At 42.9% G+C, this 25,977-nt stretch overlaps 2 protein-coding genes across 8 annotated transcripts in view; one reads left to right on the top strand and one right to left on the bottom strand.

Moving 5' to 3' along the window:
• SH3YL1 (SH3 and SYLF domain containing 1) overlaps positions 1 to 17,722 on the bottom strand; it is a 120,299-nt gene extending 102,577 nt beyond the window's left edge. The window contains exon 1 of one of the 4 annotated variants that reach the window (XM_054021984.1): positions 17,538 to 17,722. In XM_054021984.1, coding sequence (XP_053877959.1) covers position 17,538 — 1 coding nt within the window. In that variant the 5' untranslated portion in view covers positions 17,539 to 17,722. The remainder of the gene's footprint in view (positions 1 to 17,537) is intronic. The other 3 variants (XM_054021985.1, XM_054021983.1, XM_054021986.1) reach the window with 3 other exon arrangements.
• Positions 17,723 to 17,914: 192 nt separating this feature from the next.
• Positions 17,915 to 25,977, top strand: part of ACP1 (acid phosphatase 1) — a 33,113-nt gene continuing 25,050 nt past the window's right edge. Inside the window, exons 1-3 of one of the 4 annotated variants that reach the window (XM_054021987.1) lie at positions 17,915 to 18,019; positions 25,655 to 25,728; positions 25,837 to 25,950. In XM_054021987.1, the coding sequence (XP_053877962.1) occupies positions 17,980 to 18,019; positions 25,655 to 25,728; positions 25,837 to 25,950 (228 nt within the window). In that variant the 5' untranslated portion in view covers positions 17,915 to 17,979. The remainder of the gene's footprint in view (positions 18,020 to 25,654; positions 25,729 to 25,836; positions 25,951 to 25,977) is intronic. The other 3 variants (XM_054021990.1, XM_054021988.1, XM_054021989.1) reach the window with 3 other exon arrangements.

Below are 25,977 nucleotides of genomic sequence, written 5' to 3' on the forward strand. Positions count from 1 at the left end.
CATGCAAATCCACATTGACTATTTTTTTTAAAAAAAATAAGCGTTTACCATCTAGAGTTCCACTTTTAGTAAGATTGCTGTCATGTATGTAATCTAGGACCCTGACACATGGTACTTCAGTATATGCATAACCTTAGGCACATTCGTAATTGACTTCACTGGGGCCATTCAGATGCTTTAAGAAATTCACATATTTAAGTACACCTGGCTGAATTAGAGCCTAGATAGAACTGATTCGAAAATGTAGACCGGGGTGGGCAAACTTTTTGGCCAGAGGGCCACACTGGGGTTGCAAAACTGTATGGAGGGCTGGGTAGGGAAGGCTGTGCCTCCCAAACAGCCTGGCCCCCACCCCCTATCCGTCCCCTCCCACTTCCCGCCCCCTGACGGCCTCTCTCAGAACCGCTGACCCATTCAACCCCCCCTCCTCCTTGTCCCCTGACCGCCCCCTCCTGGGACACCCTGCCCCTAACCGCCCCCCCAGGATTCCACCCCCTATCCAACCCCCTCTGCTCCCTGTCCCCTGACTGCCCCGACCCCTATCCACACCCCTGCTCCGACAGCCCCCCCGGGACCCTCACACCTACTCCCCCTCTGATCCCCGTCTCCTGATCCCTATCCACACTCCTGCCCCCCGACACGCCCCCCACCCCGGACTCCCAAGTTTATCCAATCCCCCCTGCTGCCTGTCCCCTGACTGCCCCCCGGGACTCCCTGCCCCTTATCCTACCCCCCAACCCTCTTACCATGCTGCTCAGAGCAGCACGTCTAGCAGCTGCGCCGCCCGGCCGGAGCTAGAAACGCTGCCGCGCTGCTCGGCAGGAGCGCGCTGCTCCGCCACCCAGAGTGCTGCCCACGCGGCAGCATGGCTGCAGGGTAAAGGGGGATGGTGGGGGAGAGACCGTGGGTTAGCCTCCCGGGCCGGGAGCTCAAGGGCTAGGCAGGATGGTCCCGTGGCTGTAGTTTGCCCACTTCTGATGTAGACAAACATTTTCCATGAGAGAATGCAGTTCTGTCAAAATTGAAATGCTTAGCAAAATAAACATGATTTTGCAGAAATTTTGTTTCAGAGAAAAACAGGAAAAAAAGCGAATAATGTCAAAACATCGTGCTTCAACATTTTCAGACAATTCATTTTTTTCTTTGATATTATGTTACATAGCACAAAAAACTAAAGTTGAAATAAAAATGAAACATTTCAATCAATCTAAAGCTATGGGTGAAGCGAATTTTCTTTTGTGGAGAACTTCAGAATTTGAGTTTATTCTGATTTGGGACAAAGCCACATTTCAAAATCCTTTGAGATATGAAATTTCCATCCTCCACACAGCTCTAGGCAAAGCAAAGCAAAACTGAGAAGTTCTGGTGCTCTTACCATGAATCAAACAGCACACTTCATAGAACCATAGCCAGTAGAGCCAGAAAAGGTTACACTGAATGCCCCAAGTTACCATCTACCTTTTTCAGCACTATTCCTAATTTCCTTCCTATTAATCCATTTTAAAATATGTATGGTGATTGCAGAGTACCTTTTCCTTGGTAGTCTATTTCATTGCCTATTTGATCATATTATTAAGAACTTTTTCACAGTGTTTACATTTTTTTTTAAATCCGGGTATATTGCTTCTTGCCCTTACCAACTTCTCTAACTGTGACTATTGTTTTCTTTTACACTATTATCGCCTAGTTATTTTATAATTTCTTATAATATCCTTTCCCTCAGAGGACTTCTGTTTTCCAGACTACAGTATACAAATTCAGTTTCCTCAGTCTCCTATCTTCCAATTTTACATTGTTTTATTGGCCTCTTGTATTTTCCCTAGTTTTTCCTTCCATAGTCTTCCTAAAATGGAGTTGAGTATTGGCATGCAATATTTCACGTAAGCAGCTCCATAATTCTATAGATTTTGCCACTAATTATATAGTTTTTCTTTAAAAAATATACATTACTTTAGACACAAAACTTGTATTTCTTTAAGAAGTTTAAACCCTTTTATAATCCAGCATCCTTTTCATACAGATTTTTATATTACATTACTTTGCTCACTTAAATTAGCTCATCCGGATAATGCATCATTTAGTAACTTGTTTTCATATCAATGTTCCGTTTCACATACTATTAGCCTTGAGAAAACTTTCAGGCAAATCTGATTGATTTTTGACAATTATAGTCCAGAGGAAAAAAGTATTACGAAAACAATTTGGTGATCTTAGCTCCTAGTGGCTACTGCATTCAAAACAGCTTGAAACAAGCCCCTAAATAAACAGACTAAATTTCCTCTCATCCTCCTAGAAAGATAATTTCTCTAAATGAGGGCTGATAACAGAACAGAGTAAAATGATACAGCTGCAGCTGTACGGGGCACTTTTGTTTTGTTTTTAGAAAAAGAAAAATAATATATGTTTACAGCACATAGAGAAGAAGTTTCAGGTATAAGCTAATCAGCTATGTGATGCTTCATCACTTTTAATTAACTGGAATACATGAGGAAAACAGTCATCAAGTTCCTGAGGAACTAGTGAGTCAGACAGTTGGTGCTAAAAAGAATGCAGAAGCATCTGTGCAGCCCCACTGAAGGCAATGGAGCTGAGCAGGTATAACTAAAGGCCTCATTTGGCCTGCAGAACCACGTTACTGGTGACGATGTTAAGGAGGAAAAAACCCAACTTCCCTCTAAGATCCCATGTTGACTTTGCTCTGGCAGTTACAAAAAGTATATTTACTTGCAAATTAAGCATGTTTCATATGAAAACCATTACAACACATACACCAAGCATGACCATGACATTTTTAAAGTGAAATTTTCAGAACAGAACCACAATTGAAATCAGGCTAGAAAAGCCTTTTTTTTTTTTTTTTTTTTTTAAAAAAGGCAAAATATTTTTGTTGAAATTGGATTTTTTTTTTTATAATTTAAGGATGTTAAAAAGCTATTTAAAATTTTAAACTTATGACGACCTATATTAAGATCTAAGCTTACTATAATCTATTAAAATGATTAAAAACCAAATTTAAAAAAAAAAAACATTCAAGCAGTGCACGTTTGCTGCTAAAATTTACAACAAAGACTGTCTATACTACAGAAATTCATAGATTCCAAGGCTAGAAGGGATCATTTTGATTATCAATCTGACCTCCATTACACTACACGCCACAGAACTTTCTCAAAATAATTCCTAAAACATACCTTTCAGAAAAACAGTCAATCTTGATTTAAAATTGTCAGTGATGAAGAATCCACTATGACCCTTGATAAACTGTTCCAACTGTTCATTACTCATCATTAAAATTTATGCCCTATTTCCAGCATGAATGTATCTAGCTTCAACTTCTAGCCACTGGAGTTATAACACTTTCTCTGCTAGATGGAAGAACCCATTATTAAATATTTGTTCCCCGGGAGATAGTTATAGACTGTAATCCAGTCACTCCTTAGCCTTCTCTTTGTTAAACTAAGGGCACGTCTATACTACCCGCTGGATCGGTGGGTAGTGATTGATCTAACAGGGATCGATGTATTGCATCTAGTGGAGACGCAACAAAATCGATCCCCGATCGCTCTGCCGTTGACTCCGGAACTCCCACTGTGGCGAGAGGTGGAAGCGGAGTCGACGGGGGAACGGCAGCGGTCGACTTGCCGCTGTCCTCACGGCCAGGTAAATCGACCTCAGATACGCCGACTTCAGCTATGCTATTCGTGTAGCTGAAGTTGCGTATCTTAGTCTATTTAGGCTAGGTCGGGGGGGTCGACCTAAGCTCTTTCAGTCTGTCACTATAAGGCATATTTTCTAATCCTTCAATAATTCTTGTGGGTCTTGTCTGAACTCACTTATTAACATCCTTCTTGAACTGTGGGCAACACAACTGGACACAGCACTCCAGCAACAGTTGCACCAGCGCCAAATACTTCTACTTGAGATTCCCTGTTTATGCATCCCAAGATCACATTTAGCCTCTTGGCCACAGCATCAGGCTGGGAGCTCAAGTTCAGCTGATTATCCACTACAACCCCCAAATCTTTTTTTCAGAGTCACTGCAGAGACCCCCATTCTGTAAGTATTGTCTACATTCTTTGTTTCTAGCTATATTATTTTAGCTGTATTAAAACACATAGTTTCCTTGTGCCCAGTTTACCAAGTGATACAGATCGCTCTCAATCAGTGACCTGTCCTCTTCATTATTTACCACTCCCCTATTCTTTGTGTCATCTGCAAATTTTACCAGGGATATTTTTACATTTTCTTCCAGTCATTGATAAAAATGTTAAAAAGAGTAGGGCCAAGAACCATTCCCTTCAGGAATCCCACTGGAAACACTCCTGCTTGATGATGAGTCCCTGTTTACAGTTACATTTTGAGATCTATCAGTTAGCCAATTTTTAATCTATTTAATGTGTGCCATGATAATTTTATATTGTTCTAGTTTTCTAAATCAAAATGTGGTGTAGTACCAAGTCAAATGCCTTATAAAAGTTTAAGTATACTATGCCAACACTATTGCCTTTATCACCCAATCTTGTAATCTCATCAAATAAATAAATAAAGATATCAAGTTAGTTTGACAGGATCTATTCCATAAACCCTTGTTGATTTGCATTAATAACTTTCTTAATTCTTTGTTTATTGAGTCCCGCATCAGCAACTCCATTATCTTGCCCAGGATAGATGACAGGCTAAAAGGCCTATAATTACCCTGGTCATCCCATTTACCTTTTATAAAAATTAGCACAACATTAGGCAGCAAAACAGTCTGTGATAATTACCATGGGATCACTCTCCTATCTGTTGCTGGGGAAAAAAAATAATCTTTGCTCATATCCTCCTGAACCGACTGATTTCTCAGAAGCCACTCTACCTGAGGCTCAGGGGGGATTCAGACCTTATCGTAGAACCATAGACATGATTTTCAGTATCAGGCAAATTCAAGAAAAATTTATTGAACAAAACATGGATCTGTTCAGCATCTTCACTGATCTGACAAAAGCATTTGATACAGTAAATACAGAAGGCTTATGGAAGATCCTCAGCTAACTTGGCTGCCCACCAAAACTGATAAAGATCATTCAGTTTATTCCATGAGGGGATGCAAGGTCAGGTACTTTTTAATGGAGATCTCACGGACTCCTTTCCCATTTCAAATGGAGTCACACAAGGCTATGTCCTTGCCCCTGTACTGTTCAGCCTCTTCTTCTTCACCCAAATTCTCAACCATGCTATAAACGGGCTCAAAAGAGGCATATACATCAGATACAGATGTGTTGGCTCTGTCTTCAATATAAGGCTTAAAGCAAAAACAAAAGTAACAGAACTACTAATAAGAGAAGCATTCTTTGTGCATGATTGTGTCCTCCTAGCACACAGGGGGAGATCTCCAGTACATTGTAGATGGCTTTGCCGAAGCATCCAAATTGTTTGGCCTCATAATCAGGCCGGAGAAAACTGTGGTGTTGCAGCAATCATCTTCACCACTCCATGCCATATCACGTAGCATATCCATTAGTGGAATTCAACTAAAGCAAGTTGACAATTTTACCTATCTCAGCAGTAACATCTCCAATGATGGATCTCTTGACAAAGAGATCACAAACAGGATACAGAAAGCTATTTAGTCACTAGGAAAGCTATGTAACAAAGTCCTGAAATCCCATAACACAACCCCCTCAACAAAAATAAAAATTTGCAATGCTTTTGTGCTTACATCTCTTCTCTATGGCTATGAGACCTGGACACCACACAAATGGCATATAAAACAACTAGAGGCCTTCCATATGCAGTCTCTGCGTGCCATTATGGGGATCTACTGGCAAGACAAAATTACCAACCTGGAGGTTCTCCAAAAGTCAAATGCCACAAGCATCGAGGCCATGCTGATAAAGGCCCAACTACGCTGGGTTAGACGACACATCATTAGGATGCCTGAACACTGACTAGAATCAAGGCCACCCCAAAAAGAGCTACTAGGACAGCATCAAGAACAGAGTACATTTCGGTGCAATAAAACAATGATCTCGAGAAGGCTGTGTCAAATAGAGCAGCATGGCGACACACAATACTCAGAGCTTTCCAAGCCTTTGAAGAAGACAGAAATAATCGACTGTTCGCCACAAGGGAAAAGCGTCATACCACTGCTATAGTTACCAAGACGCTCACCAATGACTTTGTCTGTCCAATCTGCTCACGAGCATGCGCGTCACGCTTTGGACTTCAGAGTCACTCAATCTAGAATCCACAAAAAGAGAGAGCATGAAAACATCATCATCGAAGTGTTGAACTACACGAAGACAACATTAGCTTTCTGCCAGTCTTCTAGAATTTCTCCAGTGCTCCAAGACTTACTGAAAATTAACATTAACAGTCCAGACAGCTCCTCAGCCAGCTCTTTTAAAACTCCTGGATGTAAGCTACCTGGATCTACTGATTAAAAATTTCTGACTTTAGTAGCTTCTGTTTAATATCCTCCACAGATACGAGTGGAATGGAAAGATATCATGTCACCATATGACGTATCATCTATTTTTCCCCAAATAGAGAACAGACATTTATTGAACAGTTCTTTTCTTCATTATTATTGAAAATTTTACCATTTCCATTTAGTAATGCACCGATACCATTGTCAGGATTGTTCCTTATAGATTTAAAATATTCCTCCTTATTGCCCTTAACAATGTTGGCCATAGATGTTGCCATGTGTCCCTTGGCTTCCCTTATCAATCTTTTACAATTCCTAATTTCTGATTTATATTCCTTAATATCAAGTTCCCCTTTCTTCAATCTGTTACATATTATTTTTATAGCTGCCTTCACTTTCCCTCTAAATCAGGTCTTTTTTAACCAGGATGGTCTTCTTTGTCGATTAGATGCCACAAAACCCACAGTGAGGCGTTCGTAAACTGTTCCCAACTATCATTCATATTTTTCTGATTAAATTCTTCCTCCCAGCTCACTTGGCTCACAATTTTTGTTTTCAGCTTTGTGAAATCAGACCCATTAAAGCACCAAGTATATATATAACTCATCTGGACTTTATTCTGCTTATACATTATAACTAGTCATAATCACTTGTAACTAAGCTACCACTAATTTTTAGTTCTGTGGTCAGTTCTTCTTCTCCTGGGATAAGGTCTAATAAAGAATTAGTGTTGGCTGCAACACTTTTTGAGTTAGGAAGTTATCATCCCCAGTCAGGGCTTAAATTCTCAGAGTACTTCCCAGACCCCAGAACACCACCTCTCCCCCGGCATTCTCCATGGGGCACACTGAGGCTCGGGGCTTCAGCCCCACAGGGCATGCCGGGACTCTGGACTTCAGTCACATGGCCCTGTGTACCCCCTGAAACAGACTCATGGACCTCCAGAGGGCCGCCGACTCCCAGTTGAAAACTGCAACAACATCAGGCTGGAATCAGTGTTTAAAAATATTTACTGGGCTCCACTCCAAACAACTCCAGCTGAGTTTGAGCCCTGTCCCTGGTTGCCAGGACAGCACAATGTTTTTTTATCACTATGGTTGGTGGGTTTGGACCAGGATGGATCCTGCCGCCAGAAATAACCAGCAGTCAACATCCTCCTTGTGACAGAGCCATATCTTCCTCCCTTTGTGCTGTGACAGCAGTCCTCTCTAGGTGAATAACTTTCTTACCCTTGGCGATCTCTATATGAATATTCTCGACGAACTCCTCATGTGCACGGATGCTCCTCAGCCTAACCACCACCTTCTGTGGCACTCCCACCTGCTTCCTGAGAGATTCCACCAGCAGACACCCTTCACACTGGATGGTCTCCCCAACCTGGCTTTCTATGAAGGGGAAAGGCAGATCACAGTCTCTGCAAATCCACAACAGGATCTGGGTAAAATCATCCACCGTCAGGTTCTGTGTCTGGATACAGGTGTAAGTGGAGGAGACAGGAGCAGCATTGGCACTGGACATGTAGTCTTTCCTAATCATAGCTATTATATTATGTCTCCCTCTTACAAACTCTCTCTCAAACTCCTCTGCTGTCCTGACTGCTAGCTGCCCTTGGTCACTTAAACTCTGGCTTTTAAACCCTTCTCTCCCAGGTCAGCCCTACTCCCTCCTTAATCACATGGGGGAGGGTGATCACAGGGCTGATTAAAGATGACCAAGGGAACAAAGACTCAAACAGTCCCCAAACACAATCCCAACTGACACTGTAACTTTAGGTAACCTGAAAGAAAAAACCAAACAGCCAAACAAACTCACTCAACTCAAGATTAGTACTTGAATCTTGTTCAGCAGGGGGATCTCCTTCTTTCCCTCTTAAACTACCCTGTTTGCTGTCATGTGTCTTACATTAGTCTTAAATTATAAGGCAGGAACCCACAAGTCCTCTATCATCCCAGTTCATTACACCTAGCTTTCTTAGTACATATATTCATTCAAATTTGCACTACACTAAACAAAAGAGCACCCATTCCAAGATGCACCCAATGAGTAGTGATGGGAAATTGCACCTCTACCACTGGACACCTCTCTTTTGTGGAGTTCCACAAGAATCAATTTTCTCTCTGGTCCAATTCAACATCTACATACAATCCTTAGGAAAACTGGTCAGATTACATGAACTCAAGTGCCAGCAATGAGCAGATGATATACAGCTCTACCTATCTTTCACACTATCTATACCACCATCACCAAAATGGCTTGGATGAGATCAGCTCATGGATGAAAAGCAGACATCTGATGCTGAACCTGAGCAAGACAGAGGTGACGCTGTTGGGCAGTGGAAAGCATTTTGAAGAGTTTGCAGCTAGGAGTCAGTCTCCCTTTGGTTGAAAGTACTTTCACAACTGGTCAATTCAGTCTGTAGTCTAGTACTCCTGGATTCCTCACTGATACTAAGCTTTCACATAGGATTACTCAGGGATGCTGCTTTCTACCGTCTCCAAGTGTGTAGGAGGCCTCGTCCATCCTGGTGGGTAACCTGGCCTCAGCTATTCATACTTTTGTCACTTTCCTGTTGGACAATAGGAATGCAATATACCTGGGAATGAAGCCTTCTGCACTTAGAAAACTCCAACTAGTATGGAATGCTGCAGTGCATCGCCTCTGCAACAGAGGCTACTGTGAGCACATCAAACCTGTCCTCTGTTCTATACACTGGCTTCCCACAGAATATCTAATCAAGTTCAAAGTCTTGGTCCTTATATTTAACATGCTATATGCCTTGGGCCCAAGATATCTAAGAGACCACCTAAATTTCCAGGTGGAAGACCGTAGTTGACAACTATGCCTCCCTGGCAGAGTGGAACTCTCTACAATAAGGGTAAAGCTCATCTATGCAGAAGACAGAATTTTCTCCAGAGTCCGTCTGAGACTGTGGAATGAACTCCCCTAAGAAATAAGGGCCATCACAGCCCTCACCTTCCAAACCAAGTGCAAGAGGCATTTATTTGATCTTGCGCTCTCTAGAAAATACGTAACATCTATATTTTAAAAACCTAAACCCCTACCAAAACAAGACACTCCACCGCATGCATAATTCCCCCTGAGGAGAGGATGAGATAACCCCCAACACGTTACAGATGTGTACAGGTAATGCACTGAACAACATAACTAATGGAAGCTGCTCAGACACTACAGTGATGAGTGCAGTATAAGAACTTATATAGGCTTGAGCTCTTGACAAACTCGTGTGGCCTTAAGGAAAAAACTGCAGAGAGGAGCCAGTCAGAGATACCTGCAGAGAGAAACAGAAGCAGCCAAAGCAGGGACTTTTGCATAAAGGGGAAGAGATTAAAACAGTGCCCATCCAGGACCATCTCTTCCCCCAGAATTGTTCAGGGCAGACAACTTTATTCCCATGCTCTGGGACACTAGGACCCCAGGGGTGCCTCCTCTATTCCCCCCCCCCCCTTTGCACCACCACCACTTGGCCTTGAGGGAGAACTGCAGAGAGCAGCTAGCCAAAGACTCCAACTGGTAGGAGCAGAAGCAACCAAAGCAGGGACGTTTTTTCCACCTTTGGATATTCCAATCACACCTGTAGAAAGTTCTCTAACTTTCACCGCACTGTACTGATTGGCTCTTTCCTCCAACCCTCCCTCTCCCTTGAGTCTCTTCACCTCAGCCTCACTCTACACCTGCCCCTTCTACCTTCTCTCTTGATCCGTTTCCCTCACCCCATTCCCTTCCTTTTTCTTTCTATTTAGCTGATCCCCTCCTAAGTAAACCCACCTTTAAAAATTAGGAAACATAACATTTGCCAACATCACATTGTTCAGTCTACTTGTGTTTTATACGCCTTTCCCCTGTGTCTGTCTCGTCTATTTAGATTGTAATCTCTTTCGGACAGAGACTGTCTACTACTCTTGTGTTTATATGGTGCCTAGCACAATAGGCCCCATTCTGGGTTGTCCCTTAGGCATTACCATAATAAACATGGTTAATAATAATCTCAAAAAAATATACAGACTCCAGCCATTACCAGCAGACAGCACTACCCTGGCAACAACAAATATAATAATAAAGATCTAATAAATTGCACTAACAAAAGCAACACTATTTTCCCCCTACATCCACCTTCTGACATCAGTCATCTACTATGCCTATGTGTCAGGGTCAAAGTTCACAAGTTACTGCATGAATTTCTGAAATTAATTACTTTCAAGGTATTTCAACTAGAAGGGAGAGGAATAAGGAGCATTTTAAACAAAGGATAAGAGTAATCTAAATTGTATTTGTTCAGACTTTATTAAACTCAAGAGCCAGGATTTTTATTATTTCCCCTTTCCCTAACCCAACACACACAATGGATAAACAAAAATGCAAGATAATATGTTTTTACATGAATGAGATTGTTTTGTAAAAGTAGCTGTAACATAAATGGCTTACACAACCTATTTCTCAGATCAAATTGGACTCTGTACTGCTTTCTCTCTCCAGCGTAGCCCTCTTTGCCACTAGTACAAACCACTACACAGGGTGCAGAACAGAGAACTTTGGCACAGAGTATTACACAGGTATGAATTGTATTTTTACTCTTTAGATATGGATCTTATCTTACCCCAGCCTATCATCACAGAGAAGAGAACCATATAATAAATGCTTGAAATAATGATGACCCATCACTCATATTCAGTGGCTATCCAATTATGATATTTTGCAAACAACTTTGTGAAAGAGATTTTCACATACATCTCCCAATTTCCCCACTACCAGGTTCTCAAAGTGTTTTAGTCTGCGGGGCACCAGCAGAGGCTCCACAGAGCATAGTTTAAAGAAATGTTGCAATTAAAAGCAACTCAGAAGCACTTCACTGAATAAACCTAGTAGTTTCAAACAGTGATATCCGTTGCACAAAAGCAATATAGCTTTTACCACAGAGAAAACATTGTGCATATGTAACCCACACACCTCCTAGGTGTGGTGCTCTGTCCCCTCTAGTGGCACCGAGACCACTTAGAGATTAATGAGTCGGCTACAGCCTTAGCTAAAAACCATGTGGCTTTTAGCTCATGCAGTAGAGTAGAGGTGGGCAAACTACGGCCCGTGGGCCACATCCAGCCCACGGGACTGTCCTGCCCGGCCCTTGAGCTCCCGGCCGGGGAGGCTAGCCACCGGCCCCTCCCCTGCTGTTCCCCCTCCCCTGCAGCCAAGCCGCCATGCGAGCAGCATTCTGGGTGGTGAGGCTGCGCGCTCCTGCAGGCCAGCACAGTAGCGTGTCTGGCTCCAGCCAGGCGGCGTGGCTGCCAGACATGCTGCTCTGAGCGGCATGGTAAGGGGGCGGGGAGCGAGGGGGTTGGATAAGGGGCGGGGGGTCCCGGGGAGCAGTCAGGGGACAGGGAGCAGGGGACATTTGGATGGGGCGATCAGGAGATGGATAAGTGTGGGAGTCCCAGGGGGCCTGTCAGAGGGCGGGGATAGTGGTCAGGGCAGTCAGCGAGCAGGGGCGGTTGGAGGTGGTGGGGCCCCAGGAGTGTTGGATAAGGGGTTGGGGGTCCCAGGAGGGGGTGGTCAGGGGACAAGGAACAGGGGGGGTTGGATGGGTCAGGGGGCTCTGAGGGATGCAGTCAGAGGGCAGGAAGTGGGAGAGGTCAGGGCAGGCAGGTGACGGGGGGTTGGATAGGGGGTGGGGGGCAGTCAGTGGACAAAGAGCGGGGGGGTTGGATGGGTCGGGGGTTCTGAGGGGGGCAGTCAGGGGTTGAGAAGTGGGAGGGGTCAGATAGGGGGTGGGGGCCAGGCTGTTTGGGGAGGCACAGCCTTCCCTACCCGGCCCTCCATACAGTTTTGCAACCCCAATGTGGGCCTCGGGCAAAAAGTTTGCCCACCCTGCAGTAGAGGCTCATGTATGTAGCTTCAGAAATCCCAGTTTTGATCCTGCCCGCCGACAACTGGGATCTGTATGTGTTACACATATGCATACTGTGATGACAGTGTGTGCAAAACTGTGGGCATTGAAAATAAACTATCATCCATCTTCATAGTCATCATCTATTTTAAAAAATAGATAGATTGTGGGCCCCCAATTACACAAAGGCACAGGAACAGGTCCATAGGTGCCCCAGTGACCTCTTTAAGCACCTAATATTAATCATCACGATTTGACAATTGTGGGATCTTGGTAAAAGCTAAAAACTGCAGGACCTCGGCCAGTGGTGGGCAACCTGCGGGCCACCAGGGTAATCCGCTGGCAGGCCGCCAGACAGTTTGTTTACATTTGCATGGCCACGGTTCACCGTTCCCAGCCAATGGGAGCTGCGGGAAGCAGAAGCCAGCATGTCCCTGCAGCCCGCGCCACTTCTCGCAGCTCCCATTGGCTGGGAATGGCGAACCGTGGCCATGTAAATGTAAACAAACTGTCTGGCGGCCCACCAGCAGATTACCCTGATGGGCCGCAGGTTGCCCACCACTGAACTAGGCCTTCATCCCTGAAATTCCACTGCTTAAATGGAGAACAAGTCTAGCTGTTCCTATTGCACCAAAGGATTGCAGACACCACATACTAGCATAAAAAGCACCTCAAAAACCTAGAGATGGCATCTAAACCTAGTTAACTTTTGATCCCACCATCACAAATTCAGCTGCGACTTAAAAAACATCTGGATTACTCTGATGGAATGGGAGAATGTGTGCCAAATTCAGAATGGATTGATTTATATTACTGATTTTAACCATAATTTAAATCAGCAGGCAAGAAACCTTAATTTAAAGAATCAATTTTATACTTTTGCATTTATACTTTCTATTTATTTTTCTAAAGAAAGTTGATTCTCATTGTTTGCAAAAAGAAGTTCCAAATTATACCTACCAAGGAGGATACACTATAGCTATACACCCTTATTTAAGCAATTATATATCTTAACATTTATTATGTTAGAAAATGGTGAATGACACCTATTTTATTTATTTAATTATTTCATTACCCATCACGTGTGTCAAGCTGCGTTTGAAATTCAATTAAAAATGCACAAATCCAGCATTGTAAAATGTTTTTTTTTTCTTTGTTAATTAAAAACTACCTTAAACATGCATGACAAATAAAGGGGAAAATCCTAAATTTATCAAAATTAATTAATGCATTAAACAAATAAAGTACTAGCTGTATTTAATTAATTGAATGGGTTGTTTCTCATAGACTTTAAGGTCAGTAAGGACCATCGTGATCATCTAGTCTAACCTCCCACACGGACCAAGGAGTTTAACATGTAAACAAGTCACAGGCTCAAACAAAAGCCCATGGTGCAATGAAGGTTGTTTCTGGTCAGCATGTCCTTCAAGATTTGAAATCTAGCAGATCTCATCCTCTCAGACCTCATTTTTATTCAGAGATTGGAAGAGGAAAACAAGCTTTTCTTCTTTTTCAAGTCCCAATCCATTTTTCAACTTTGAATGAATTAATCATTGAAATGAACTAGCTGAATAAACTGAAAAGAAGAAAATATTCTCTCTGCATCTGCAGAAGAGACTACTGCTGTCAAAAGCTGGCTTAGCTGTTCACCAAAACCTAGTTCCAGGTGCTTAGCCAGTGGCTTCCACCAGTTCAGTAACCTTTCTTTAAAACTTTAGCAACAAGCATACTTTTTTGAAATGTAGTTTAAATGACCTTATTAGATTATAGTAAATGTAGTCCTTAATATAGGTTGCCATGTTTTCACACTTTAAATAGATTATTTTTACAAAGAAAAATGCATGTAAGAATTTTTTTTTAAATCAACTTTTATCTACCAGGACTAAATTTAGGCAACAACATTTGGACAAGGAGGTGCAGATCAAAATTATCTGGACCAGCACAATACAATTGCCAAATTAGAGTTTTTGCAAATTTCTTTTATCAGGAAGTGTTGAGACCCAGATTTTTTTGGTTAAATAGTAAAAGCAACACTCATTCTCCATTTCAATAACATAGTTATCTAGTTTGTGGCCAAAATCTGGAAGGATCGAAATGTCAGATCAGTGTTTTGGGGCCAGATTTTTAAAGTGCAGTAGTAGTAGCTATGTTCTGCATTCCAATGAAAACTGAAGGCTTGAAAACCACCATGATCCCCTAGAATCCCAGTACCAGACTGAGGCTTTTGTAGCACTCACTGTTGCACTGAGCGGCAATAACATCTTTTTAGTTTGTATGTTTTTGCTGAAGTACTAGTAGATAAATTTGTTTTGTATTTAAGCTGTGTGATTTGCAAGGTGGGGGACCAAAAACTTTAGCCAGATCCACATTCCAGCAGTTCCCAAAGCTGAGTTTTTATGGCACACTACTGCCAGGATGTATTGGAGCCAGGGAGTTATTGGTATAAGAGGAGTAGCTAACTTAAGCCTGGTCTACATTACAGAGTTAGGTCGATGTAAGACAGCTTTCATCAAGCTCACTGTGTAAGCGTCTACACTACAATGTTGCTCCTGCTGATGTAAGTCACCAACTACATCAACTTAATAACTTCACCTCTGTGAGAGGTGTAGTGCTTAGGTCAATGTAGTTAGGTGAATGCAGTGTTAGTGTAGACACTGCGTTGCCTACATTAGACTGGCGGCTGATTGGTTTTGTGAAAGTAGCAAGTTGGCAACCCTAATACCCTTGCCTCGCACTGTGCACCACGCCTCCTCTGAGGCCCGGCCCCCACTCACTCCATGCCCCCTCCCTTTGTTGCTCACTCTCCCACCCTCACTCACTCATTTTCACTGGGCAGGCTCAGGGGGCTGGGGTGAGGGCTCCGACTGGGGGGTGCGGGCTCTGGGGTGGGGCCAGGGATGAGGGATTTGGGGTGCAGGAAGGGGCTCCGAACTGGGGGGTGGAGCCAAAGGGTTTGGAGTATGAGAGGGGGGCTCCCGGTCAAGGCAGGGGGTTGGGGTGTGGGAGGAGGTATGGCTCTGGGCTGAGGGTGCAGGTGCCAGGGTGGGGCCAGAAATGAGGTGCTCAGGGTGTGGAAGGGGGCTCTGGGCTAGGGCAAGGGGTTGGAGTGCAGGGGAAGGGTTCCGGCTGGAGTTGCAGGCTCCGATGTGTGGCCGGGGATGAGGAATTTGGGGTGCAGGATGGGCCTCTGGGCTGGGACCGAGGGATTCGGAGGGTGGGAGCAGGATCAAGGATGGGGCAGAGGGTTGGGGCATGGGGGTGGGGGAGTGAGGGCTCTGGCTGGGGTGTGGGCTCTGGGGTGGGGATGAGGGGTTTGGGGTGTAGGAGGGTGCGGTGGATTGTGATCGAGGGGTTTGGAGGGCAGGAGGGGGATCAGGGCTGGGGGAGGGGGTTGGGGCACAGGAGGGGGTCAGGGATGCAGGCTCCGGGTGGCACTTACCTTAAGCAGCTCCCAGAAGGAGCAGCATGTTCCCACTCTAGCTCCTACGCGGAGGCGCAGCCAGGTGGCTCCGCCCCATCCGCAGGCGCTGCCCCCACAGCTCCCATTGGCCCTAGTTTCCAGCCAATGGGAGCTGCGGAGGCAGCATACAGAGCCCCCTGTCTGCCCCTACGCGTAAGAGCTGGTGGGGGACATGCCAGCTACTTCCCAAGAGCCATGCGGAGGCTAGCAGGGAGCCTGCCAGCTCCGCTGCATGGCACTGCCAACCAGACAGTCAACGGCCTGGTCAGCAGTGCTGACCGGAGCTGCCAGGTTCCCTTTTTGACCAGGTGTTCCAGTTGAAAACTGGACACCTGGTCACCCTAGTGGCTGACAGCCAGGAGCCCTGCTGCGCTAATACTCGGAACAGCGGGCCTCCGGCTGACAGCCCCAGGCTCAGGCTGCCAGGGTCACTTTTTTATGGATTTGCCAGTTGCCAGAAAAATTATTTAATCTGTAGGTTTTTTTTTTTTTTTTAAACGTGGGTCTAAAGATTTGCATTATTATCACAATACACTGGAATATCTAACGTTAAAAGTTTCTCTGTTCAGCTACAGATGCTGCAGTGCTCCCACTTCCACAGTTTAAGTAAGAAAATGATGTTAATCATATTTATAGGTGTTCTCTCTCTAGATACTATAAGTGACTGTTGAAGGTGGTGGGCTGCGGAGTTGGATTGTGATTGGGGTTGCAGCAGGCTTGCTTTGTGGAGCAGGGGAATGTCTTTTTTTTTTTTTTTTTTTTTTTTGCTTTTCAAAGGTAGTAACCCTGTCTGGCTGACAGCCCCAGGCAGCGGGGCTACGGGCAAGCGCTCCTGGTGAGGACTCACACTGTTGACAGAAGGAGCTAGTGTGGATATGCCAAGCTGTTTTAATTACTGCAGTGGCCGTACATCAAAGTAACTTAAGTCAATTTTGAAATATAGGCTAGGGTTGCCAACTTTCTAATCACACAAAATTGACCACCCCTGCCCTGTCCCTTCTCCAAGGCCCCGCCCCCCACTCCATCCCCACTCCCTCTGTCGTTCATTCTTCCCACCTTCACTCACTTTCACTGGGTTGGGGTATGAGCTCTGGGATGGGGCCAGGGATGAGAGGTTTTGGGTGGAGGAGGGGGGCTCTGGACTGGGGCAGGAGGTTAGGGTAAGGGCTCTGGACTGGGGCAGTGGATTGGGATGTGGGAAGGGGTGAGGGCTCCAGCTAGGGGTGCGGGTTCTGGGGATGAGGGGACTCCAGGCTGGGGCAGAAGGTTGGCATGCAGGGTCCCGGCAGCCCTCTGAGGAATCGGCTGCCAGGTCTCTGCGGCCTCTAGGTACATGGATGGCCAGGCAGTTCTGCACGGTCTGCTATCTTCATGTCCACAGATGCTGCCCCTCACAGCTCCCAATGGTCGCAGTTCCCGGCCAATGGGAGCTGCAGAACCGGCACTAACAGCAGGTGCAGCATGCAGACCCTCCCAGTTCCTGGCCACCGCAGCGCCTAGGGGCTGCAGGGGCCTGGTGGCCTCTTCCAGGAGCAGCACAGAACCAGGGCAGGTAGGGAGCTTGCCTTGGCCCTACAGTCCCGCTGTGCCACCGACTGGATTTTTAACAGCCCAGTCAGCAGCGTGCCGGTCAAAAACCAGATGCCTGTCAACCCTAGGATAGACTTGTCCTCATTCTCCATCTAACCAATGGAAGTTGGGAAGATAGGACCCAAGGATCCCAAAGGACCACTATCCTTTCCCAGAAAACACAGCACGTCAATACTCACTTCTTGTAACACTCTCTAAAGGCTCCTGGGTGCGGCTTTACAGTACAGGGGACAGGAGAGAGGACGCTGCCAGGCCCAAACTCGACCTCTCATCACTCAGTGCGTGCGTGCAAGGTGAAGGAAGGACCCCCGAGAGCTGCTCACCTGGGACAGGTGCAGCGGGGACAGGAGTGTCTATTCAAGTGCCTGATTTTTACACACACCTACCCGCCAACACTATGATGGGTGTATTGGTTGGACTGGCTAGTCGGGCCCCGCTGCCTTTGCTAGACTCTGCGAGCATATTTTTTTAATCGTTTTATTCCCTACCGCACTTCCCATCAGGCATAAACAAAGGACGGCTTTAACGAGTGGCGCCGCAAAGCGCGGCGAGGTTTGCACGACAGTCCGGAGAAGGGAAGAAGGAAGGACCCCTCTTCTTTGGTGCTGCCCGGAAAGGAAGATGGCGGCCGAGGTAAAGTCTGTCCTCTTCGTGTGTCTGGGTAAGTGCGGGGCGGCCGCGCAGGCAGGACTGGAGCGGGGATGTGTCCCCAGGGCTGGGGTGGGAAGGGGTCAGGGGCGCCTGGGGGTTGAGGCACCCAGGGTTGTTGGATGGAGAGAGGGCCGTTCCCGCCTCCCTCCGGGACAGCCGCAGGAGGGTGGGGAGGGCATTAGCAGGATCCCTACTGGGGAGGGGGTAAAAGTGGAGTCCATCCCCTCCCCCTCCCTCCCCCCGACAGCAGGCCGGAGAGGTGGAAATTAGCAGGTCCCCTGCTGGGAAGGAGAGAGGAGTAGAGTTCGTTCTCCCCTACCCTGAATAGGGTTCCCCCTCCCCACCAGGAAGGAGTAGACGGTGAGTAAACTAGTGGGGGGCTTTCTTGGGGGGGGAGGTAGATGTGCACCGTGCATAGGGGAGGAGCTCATGGCAATGTAATAAACACTTCTGGTATCTCCTACCCACCATCATTCCCCTTCCTAATCTATTTGCCCACTCCCGACAAGCTGTTATCTCTGCCCGGAGGGCTTGATACAATGTCACAGTAAGTGTAACGCTAGGCTGTGTGTTCATGTGTAGTACCTACCTGCCAAAGTTTACAGAGAAGTTGCTGGTTATGATACTATTCAGTGTTTTCATCGATGAGTTGACTAATGGGGCAGAGTGTATGCTTATAAATTGTGCACGTGACACCAGGCTTGCAGGGGTTGCAAACAAATTGGAGAATTTTCTGAAATCAACAAGATGAATATCAGTGAAGAGAAATGAGTAGTATTTCACTTATGAAGGAAAAATTAAATGTTCTGTTGCAAAATGGGGAATAACTGACTAATTGATGGTACTGCTGGAAAGGATCTGCAAATTAGTGGATTACAAATTGAATATGAGTTAATAATGTAATGCAGTTGTGAAAAGGGTTAATATCTTTTTGAGGTGTATTAACCAGAGTGTCATATGTAAGACACAGGAGGTAAGTGTTCCCCTCCACTCTGCACTGATGAGGCCTCATCTGGAGTACTGTGTCCAGTTATGGACTCCACACTTTAGGAAAGATGTGGACAAACTGGAGAGAGTCCAGAGAACAACAAAAATTATAAAAGGTTTAGAAAATCTGACCTATGATGAAAGGTTAAAAAAACTGGGCATCTTTAGTATTGAGAGAGAGGACTGAGTAGAATCTGATAGATGTCTTCAAATATGTTAAGGGCTGTTATAAAAATAACTATATTTAATTTTTCTCTATGTCCACTGAAGGCAGGGCAAGAAGTAATGGGCTTAATCTGTAGCAAGGGAGAGGTAGGTTAAATATTAGGAAAAACTGCCTAATATAATGATAGAAAAGGTCTGGAATAGATTTCCAAGGAAGGTTGTGGAATCCCCATCATTGGGAGGTTTTTAAAGAACAGGTTAGACCTGCCAAAAATTATCTAGGTTTACTTGGTCCTTTCTTGGTGCAGGGGGCTGGACTAGATGACTTCTGATGGTCCCTTACAGACCTATGTTTCTATGATTCTCTGAATCTGGCTACCTGGCCCTTAAAATCTCCCTGGTGCACTGGAAGATGATCCTTGAGAAGACAAGTCTTCATTTGTTAAATTAGAACTGTGTTATGGAAACATCAGTAAAGATATGCACACAATCTGCTTTGCATTTGTAAATAAATATTCATTACACAGCAAATTACAGTTTAGTGCTTGATAATGTCTTCTGTCTGCAGTAAATAAAACAGATAATAACCATTAATTGAGCACATCTAGACTGTAAGCTTTCTGGGGCAGGGACATGGTTTACTCTGTGTGTCTAGTCCAGTGTTAAATAATACTAGAGAAACTTGGGAATGGAGAGAATAAATCATATTCACTATTTTCAGGGAAGAATTAACAAAGTCAGAAAGTACAAGTGATAGGGTGAAGCCACTAAACCACTGACAATAAATGTTGTCAACTTCCCTGGAATTTCCCCTCATCTTATATTAGCGATCCAAAAGAGTTGGTGCCATATGACAACAAAGGCTGAATGATGTGGGAAACAGCTTTCTTTTTTAATAACTGCTGACCTGTCAAAGTTTCATTCATTTAAAGTATTTTAAGACTGCATTGAGCTTTTCATCTGCCAGTGTTGGGTTTTGCTGTGTTTCAGTAGTTATCTAAAATTTCCCCTGTGCCCTAAAAGGTAGTCTTGATACATTAGTAACATTTTAAGTATATGTAATATTTTTGATTAAAAAGAATAAAATCAATCAATTCAAAAATATGAATGTTATTTTTAACACACACTGCAAATATCTGAAATTTTCAATATTTCAAGTGTTCAGTTGTTTGAAGGGAGAGACAGCCTGTCATTTCTGAAGTTATCCCATATGCACTTGAGAGTTGATTCCAGAGAGTACAAGTATTCATGTGAAGTCAGGTTGTTTACTTCTATATTTGTTTTGAAAAACTAATAGTCAAATATTCACTTAACATCTGTTTTCTATTTGTAACAAGAGAAGCAGATATTCATTACGCAGCAAAATATAATCTAATTAATAGTTGCATAATTAGATTGCTTCTGAATTTTTTCCTACCACAGAACAATAAATGAAGCATCCAGCAACATACGTAACCCAAATACATAAAAAGGAATTGGAACTGAGAAGAGGTGAACAGGTTGCAGTTTTTATTTAATTTAAGGGAAGACATTTTTTTAAAAAAATTTACTCTTCTTACACTTGTGTAGTACCTTTTGTTTTAGGAGCTCCCCCATTAATTTACCTAATGCCACTAATAGGCAGATCATTATACCTTAAATGCAGATTGTTAGATTCTGTCTCTCTCATAGTTGACTTTGTCCAAGGGCATGCAACGAGTTAGAGCTCCTGAGTTCTATTCCTAACTTTCAATCCTCTGCTCTATCCCCTATTCATTTTACAGAAGTTACAAACATTACATTTGACATACTGATTGAAAAGTCTCAGCCATATGAGCTATAGCTCACAAATATAAACTCTGCTGGTCACTTCACTTGAAAGGCTTCAATAAGAATCACTTTTGTTTTATGTTTCAAGTAGTTGGAGTTGAAGGGAGATGTCCTTGCTATTAAAAAGTGAGTGAAGAAAAAAATGTATCTTTTGGAGAAAACTACCATACATCCAGTTGCTTTCCTCACACATGAAAAATATTTTTTTTTATTTTTATTTCAAAAGCTTTTGTAGCTTTATTAAGTTATGATCTCAGAAGCTCACATAGCAAGGAAGTCAGCCCAGATATGTATTTGAACAGAAGGTCCCAGAATATAGCCAAATGTGTAGCTGGTGAAACATTAAATGATATACTCTGCTCCGATACATATTGGAGCAGTGCCCTGCTTAGTGCCTGTTTACATTAGATAAATTTGCACTAGTATAACTACACCAGTGCAAACCCTTAATGTGTATGCACTGCACCAATCTAAAGGGGGGGTTACACAGGTGCAGTTTACTCTGATGATTCCAGATTAAGTTGCATTGATGTAAACTCATCTTTATAATGATGCTGCATATGTACATTACCAGTGCAAATTTCTATAATGTAGACAGTGGATGAGGGACATTGTGTTTCTTCATCTGTGGGATCCTGATTGTAATCCTTTAAAAAAATAATCCATGCACTTTTTGCAGGAATTGTTGGATGGCTTTTGTGTTCTGGTGAAATTCCAATTGATCTTATTTATTATAAAACTCGGTAATATGTTTTGCATGCTTGTATTCCCCCTGCAGTTTCAATTAGATGTGTCATCCTTTACTTGTATTGAAGTAGTATATAGCAGTGCTTCTCAAACATTTTTTTTCACGGACCACATGAAAATTGCTGAGGGTCTCGGTGGACCACTTAATGATCTTTCCAAATGTTATTTGTACCATTAGCTAACTATTGTAAAGTGCTTTGGATAAAAGTGCTATATAAAAAAACCTTAATAATAATGAACTTTTTTTTTGTTCTACAAATAAAAGCATACAACTCATATTTTAATATCAGTAGTCTTTCCTTTCTAATGTATGCTCTCTCCTCCCCCCCGGTTGCAGTCCCCGAGCTGCAGCAGCCCCTGAGCTGGGGCTGGGAAGGAGAGCCATCTCTCTCTGGCAGCCACAGCCCTGGAGCTGGGGAAAGTCACCTCTTTCTCTGGCCACCACAGCCCTGCATGTCCCAAATTCTCCCCACCCCCTCTTCTCACCCCACTGTTCCCTCCCACGTTCCCCCTATTCCCTCCCAAGGCCACCACCTCACCTTACATGTGTCTTCTTCAGGGTCCAGGTACCTAGTTAGTGGAGCCATGCCTATGCGGCTCCACTAATTAGGTGGGTGGCCCTTCATTGTATGCAGCTGTCCAGGCGTACACCTTAGAGGGAATTATCTGCGGAGCACCTGAATGGAGCTCGCAGACCACTGTTTGAGAACCTCTGGTATATAGGGTTTTCATGCAATATCACATATCCAGAAGTGTATTCTGCCCCCTCCCTCCCTCGTCCCACATTGCCATGAAGCATTCTGCCTATAGAAAAATCAAGTTTCATCACTCAACCATGCTAACATTACTTCTCTCTTAGTGGAGGGACCACTTCTTCTAAGAAAATAGTCCATTCTTCATATGTGTTCTGTCCATGATGTCTGCTAAATCTGTCAAGAAGGGTGTCAATTGGCATCATGTTATCACTTGCCCCAGTTAATCATTGCAGGGCTGAGGCATATTGCTGGTACAATATGGGGAAGTTTGCATTTTTCTCCTGTCTGTGATACCTAGTTTGTTGCTTAAGAGATTGAAAGGAAAAGACTATACACAAAATAGACATCACTTTCTATATGGTGGCTTTCCAAATAGATTTACCAGTGTGGCATATGTATGTGCCATACTGTTTGGCAAATAATAAATTATATGTACTACAAAAGAACCACATTTTTTTGCTAACTGCAGATGCACATACTATGTTGCATTTTAATTACCACAAGTTCTGTATGTTCATAAAATGTGAAGACCTTATTTATTGTAATAAGATAATTTGCACAAAAGGAGTCAGAACTAAGTTGCTTCAGAGTCTTAATTCTGAATTTCTGGACATGACTGACAAAGTCTCGAAAGTTAGTGTTGCATTATAATATCTTAGTTCCTCCATCTTTTTTAATGAATTAAATGACTTTCACAGATCTTCTAGAGGGAAGAGAAATCTGTTAATTACTGTAGGGTTACTTTCTTTTGTTGAATGACCCTTCAAAAGGTGATGTTAATAAAGCATTAATTTAAACTTTTTAAAAAGTGATCTCATCTTATTGTACCACTGTCAAAAACCACCACCAGGTATTGTTCAAAATCAAAAATGGAACTCTGATTTTTGTGAGGTGAAAGAAAGTGACTTCCCTTCAACAGAAATATAAATGGAAATACAAATATACCCTATTGATTTGAATGTGAACTAAAACATCAAAGAAGTGTAATTGTTTGTTTTATATCAAGCACGCTGTAACAGAATATTAAATGATAACAGCTATTGTATCCGTGAGAAGCTTCAGAATAGATTCATCTGGGTAGCAAGTATTACTGGATTGCTTAAGCTATAATTTAGTATCCACCACTCACCTGAAGGTCTATAACCATGTTATATAACTTTCCTTCAACTTATTTTAATGTGCAATGTGCAGTAGGCTGAAAGTGAAATGTATTTCAGGCTTATTTAATGTTGTTTCAGTTTAATTATGTGGCAAGACATTTACTTCAACCAGTGGCACACCAGCAAAACCCCATTGTCCTCTCAGTAGGTTACTATGTGTCCACTAACATTCCTTTTCTTTACAGGCTACTCCTTCAAACAGTTATTCACTGTTTAAAAATCTGCCTTTGACAGGATGGATTAATTTTAAATCACCATTTTTAATCATAATTTAAATCAGCAAGCAGGAAACCTTTACTTAAATCATCCATTTTAATCTTGTTTTGCATCTATTCTTTTTGTTTTCCTAAAGACAGGTTCATTCACGTTGGTTGGTATAATCATGAAAGCATGTTGATTTGCAAGTAAATATAGCCTTTACACTAAATTTTGTATTTCTTTTTGGTAACCATGAGGATGCACCATATACACTTATTTAAGCAATTACACAGCTACATACATGTATGTAGATTCTTAATTTTTATATTTTTATTATTTTGGAAAATAGAATGGTTTTTTTTACTATATTAATTTTTTTGCTCATGATTTGTCAAGCTGCATTTGGAAATTTGAATTAAATTAAAAATTCAGAGAAATGCATTTTAAAATTGTATATTTAAATAAAAACTACCTTAGAGTGTTGGTTACATAAACTTTCCTTTTTTTCTTTATCAGAAACATCTTTTGCATTTAAAATAAATTGATTTATTAAACAAAACAGGAAGGGTTAACTGTTAGTAACTTTAATTGATTGCTTCTGGTCACCATGCCCTTTGAGTTTTTAGAGCTATTAGAGCTCATCCTCGCCCTCCTCAATTTTATTCGTGGATTGGCGAAAGAAAACAAGCTTTCCTACTTTTTTCAACTCCCATTTAGTTTCTCAAACTTGAATGAACTAGTCCAAATTAAGGAAACACACTCTATGCACCTCCAGAAGAGGCTACTGCCATCAAAAGTAGCTCAACAACCCCTAGTTCCAGGTGCTGAGCCAGTGCCTTCTGCCAGATCAGTGGTTTGACTTTTCTTGAATCTTCAACAGAATACTGTATTACCTTCCCTTTGATTCTGAAAGAATGGAAGTATAATGTTTTCCTACAATGAAAGGATATCATACTTTTTAGTTATCATGAACATAAATGGCATATCCAATAACATAACTGTGCTTTCAGTTTTCCAAAACATTTGAAGTGGGGAAAAGGTAGAATATGAAAAAGCAGACTGTGGGATGAAAGTTTTATTTATGGAGCCATCATTAAAAAGAGGAGCCCAAACAATAGCAATGGCAGACTCTTGCTTTGGTATTGAACTTTATTTCATTTGGGCAAGGATATGAGATATTCCCAAATATTTTTAGCATTCTACAGTGTTTAATACAGTTTTAAGGGGTAAAAAGGCAACTTGCAATGGAAAGTTTTCTCTCAGCAACAATGCTGGCCATTAAGATAAATACTTCAAGCAAACTTTTGCAAATCATCCAGTAAATCATAGTCAGAAATGTATCCTACTTGTTGCCAGTGCACGGGATTTATGGGGATGGGACATCTGAAGACCCTAGAAGTTCCCGACTGTTATGAGTAAAACTATGAAAGACAAAGACAGAAAATGTCAGTACTAACATCCATTTGAGATACAGCTCAAAATTCTGCTTTTCCAATTATGGTTACAGAAAGTCTTTCTGTAGAGGGGGACAAAAAAAGCAATGTAATTACACCATACAGGAGGGTTATCCGATTTGAGATCAAATGCAGGGAATACATGACCCATTGTGTGACAAGCTCTATGGGGCAGTACCTTCATTTCCCTAGTGCAGTGAGATGGACATAAACAGAGACTGCTCCAGAGTCCTTGGCTTGACTCCACTGCTGTGGATTCACCTGGGGATATGATAAAATAAACTGTCAAAGTACTATGTGAACTAAAATCCTGTCCTATCTTGCTTCTTTTACCATAGATAAACTTTAGTTCAATCTCTTGTTTCTTTAGGGAACATTTGCCGATCACCCATAGCTGAAGCAGTTTTTAGAAAACTTGTAACTGATGAAAACATTGAAAATAAGGTCAGTTGTTTATTTTTACTGTTGCCAAAATATACTTTCTTCTAGGCAGTCAGTATTATGTAAGCCGTGGGAAGGAAAACATAAACATTTGAATTTGTTTTTCTGTAGTGGAGAATAGACAGTGCAGCAACATCTACTTATGAAATAGGCAACCCTCCTGATTTTCGGGGACAGACTTGCATGAGGAAGCATGGCATTACCATGAATCATATTGCCAGACAGGTACTGTACTCTTATTTCCTTTAAATA

Source organism: Malaclemys terrapin, chromosome 3, assembly GCF_027887155.1.
Source record: "Malaclemys terrapin pileata isolate rMalTer1 chromosome 3, rMalTer1.hap1, whole genome shotgun sequence".
In the NCBI taxonomy this organism is placed as follows: Eukaryota; Metazoa; Chordata; order Testudines; family Emydidae; genus Malaclemys; species Malaclemys terrapin.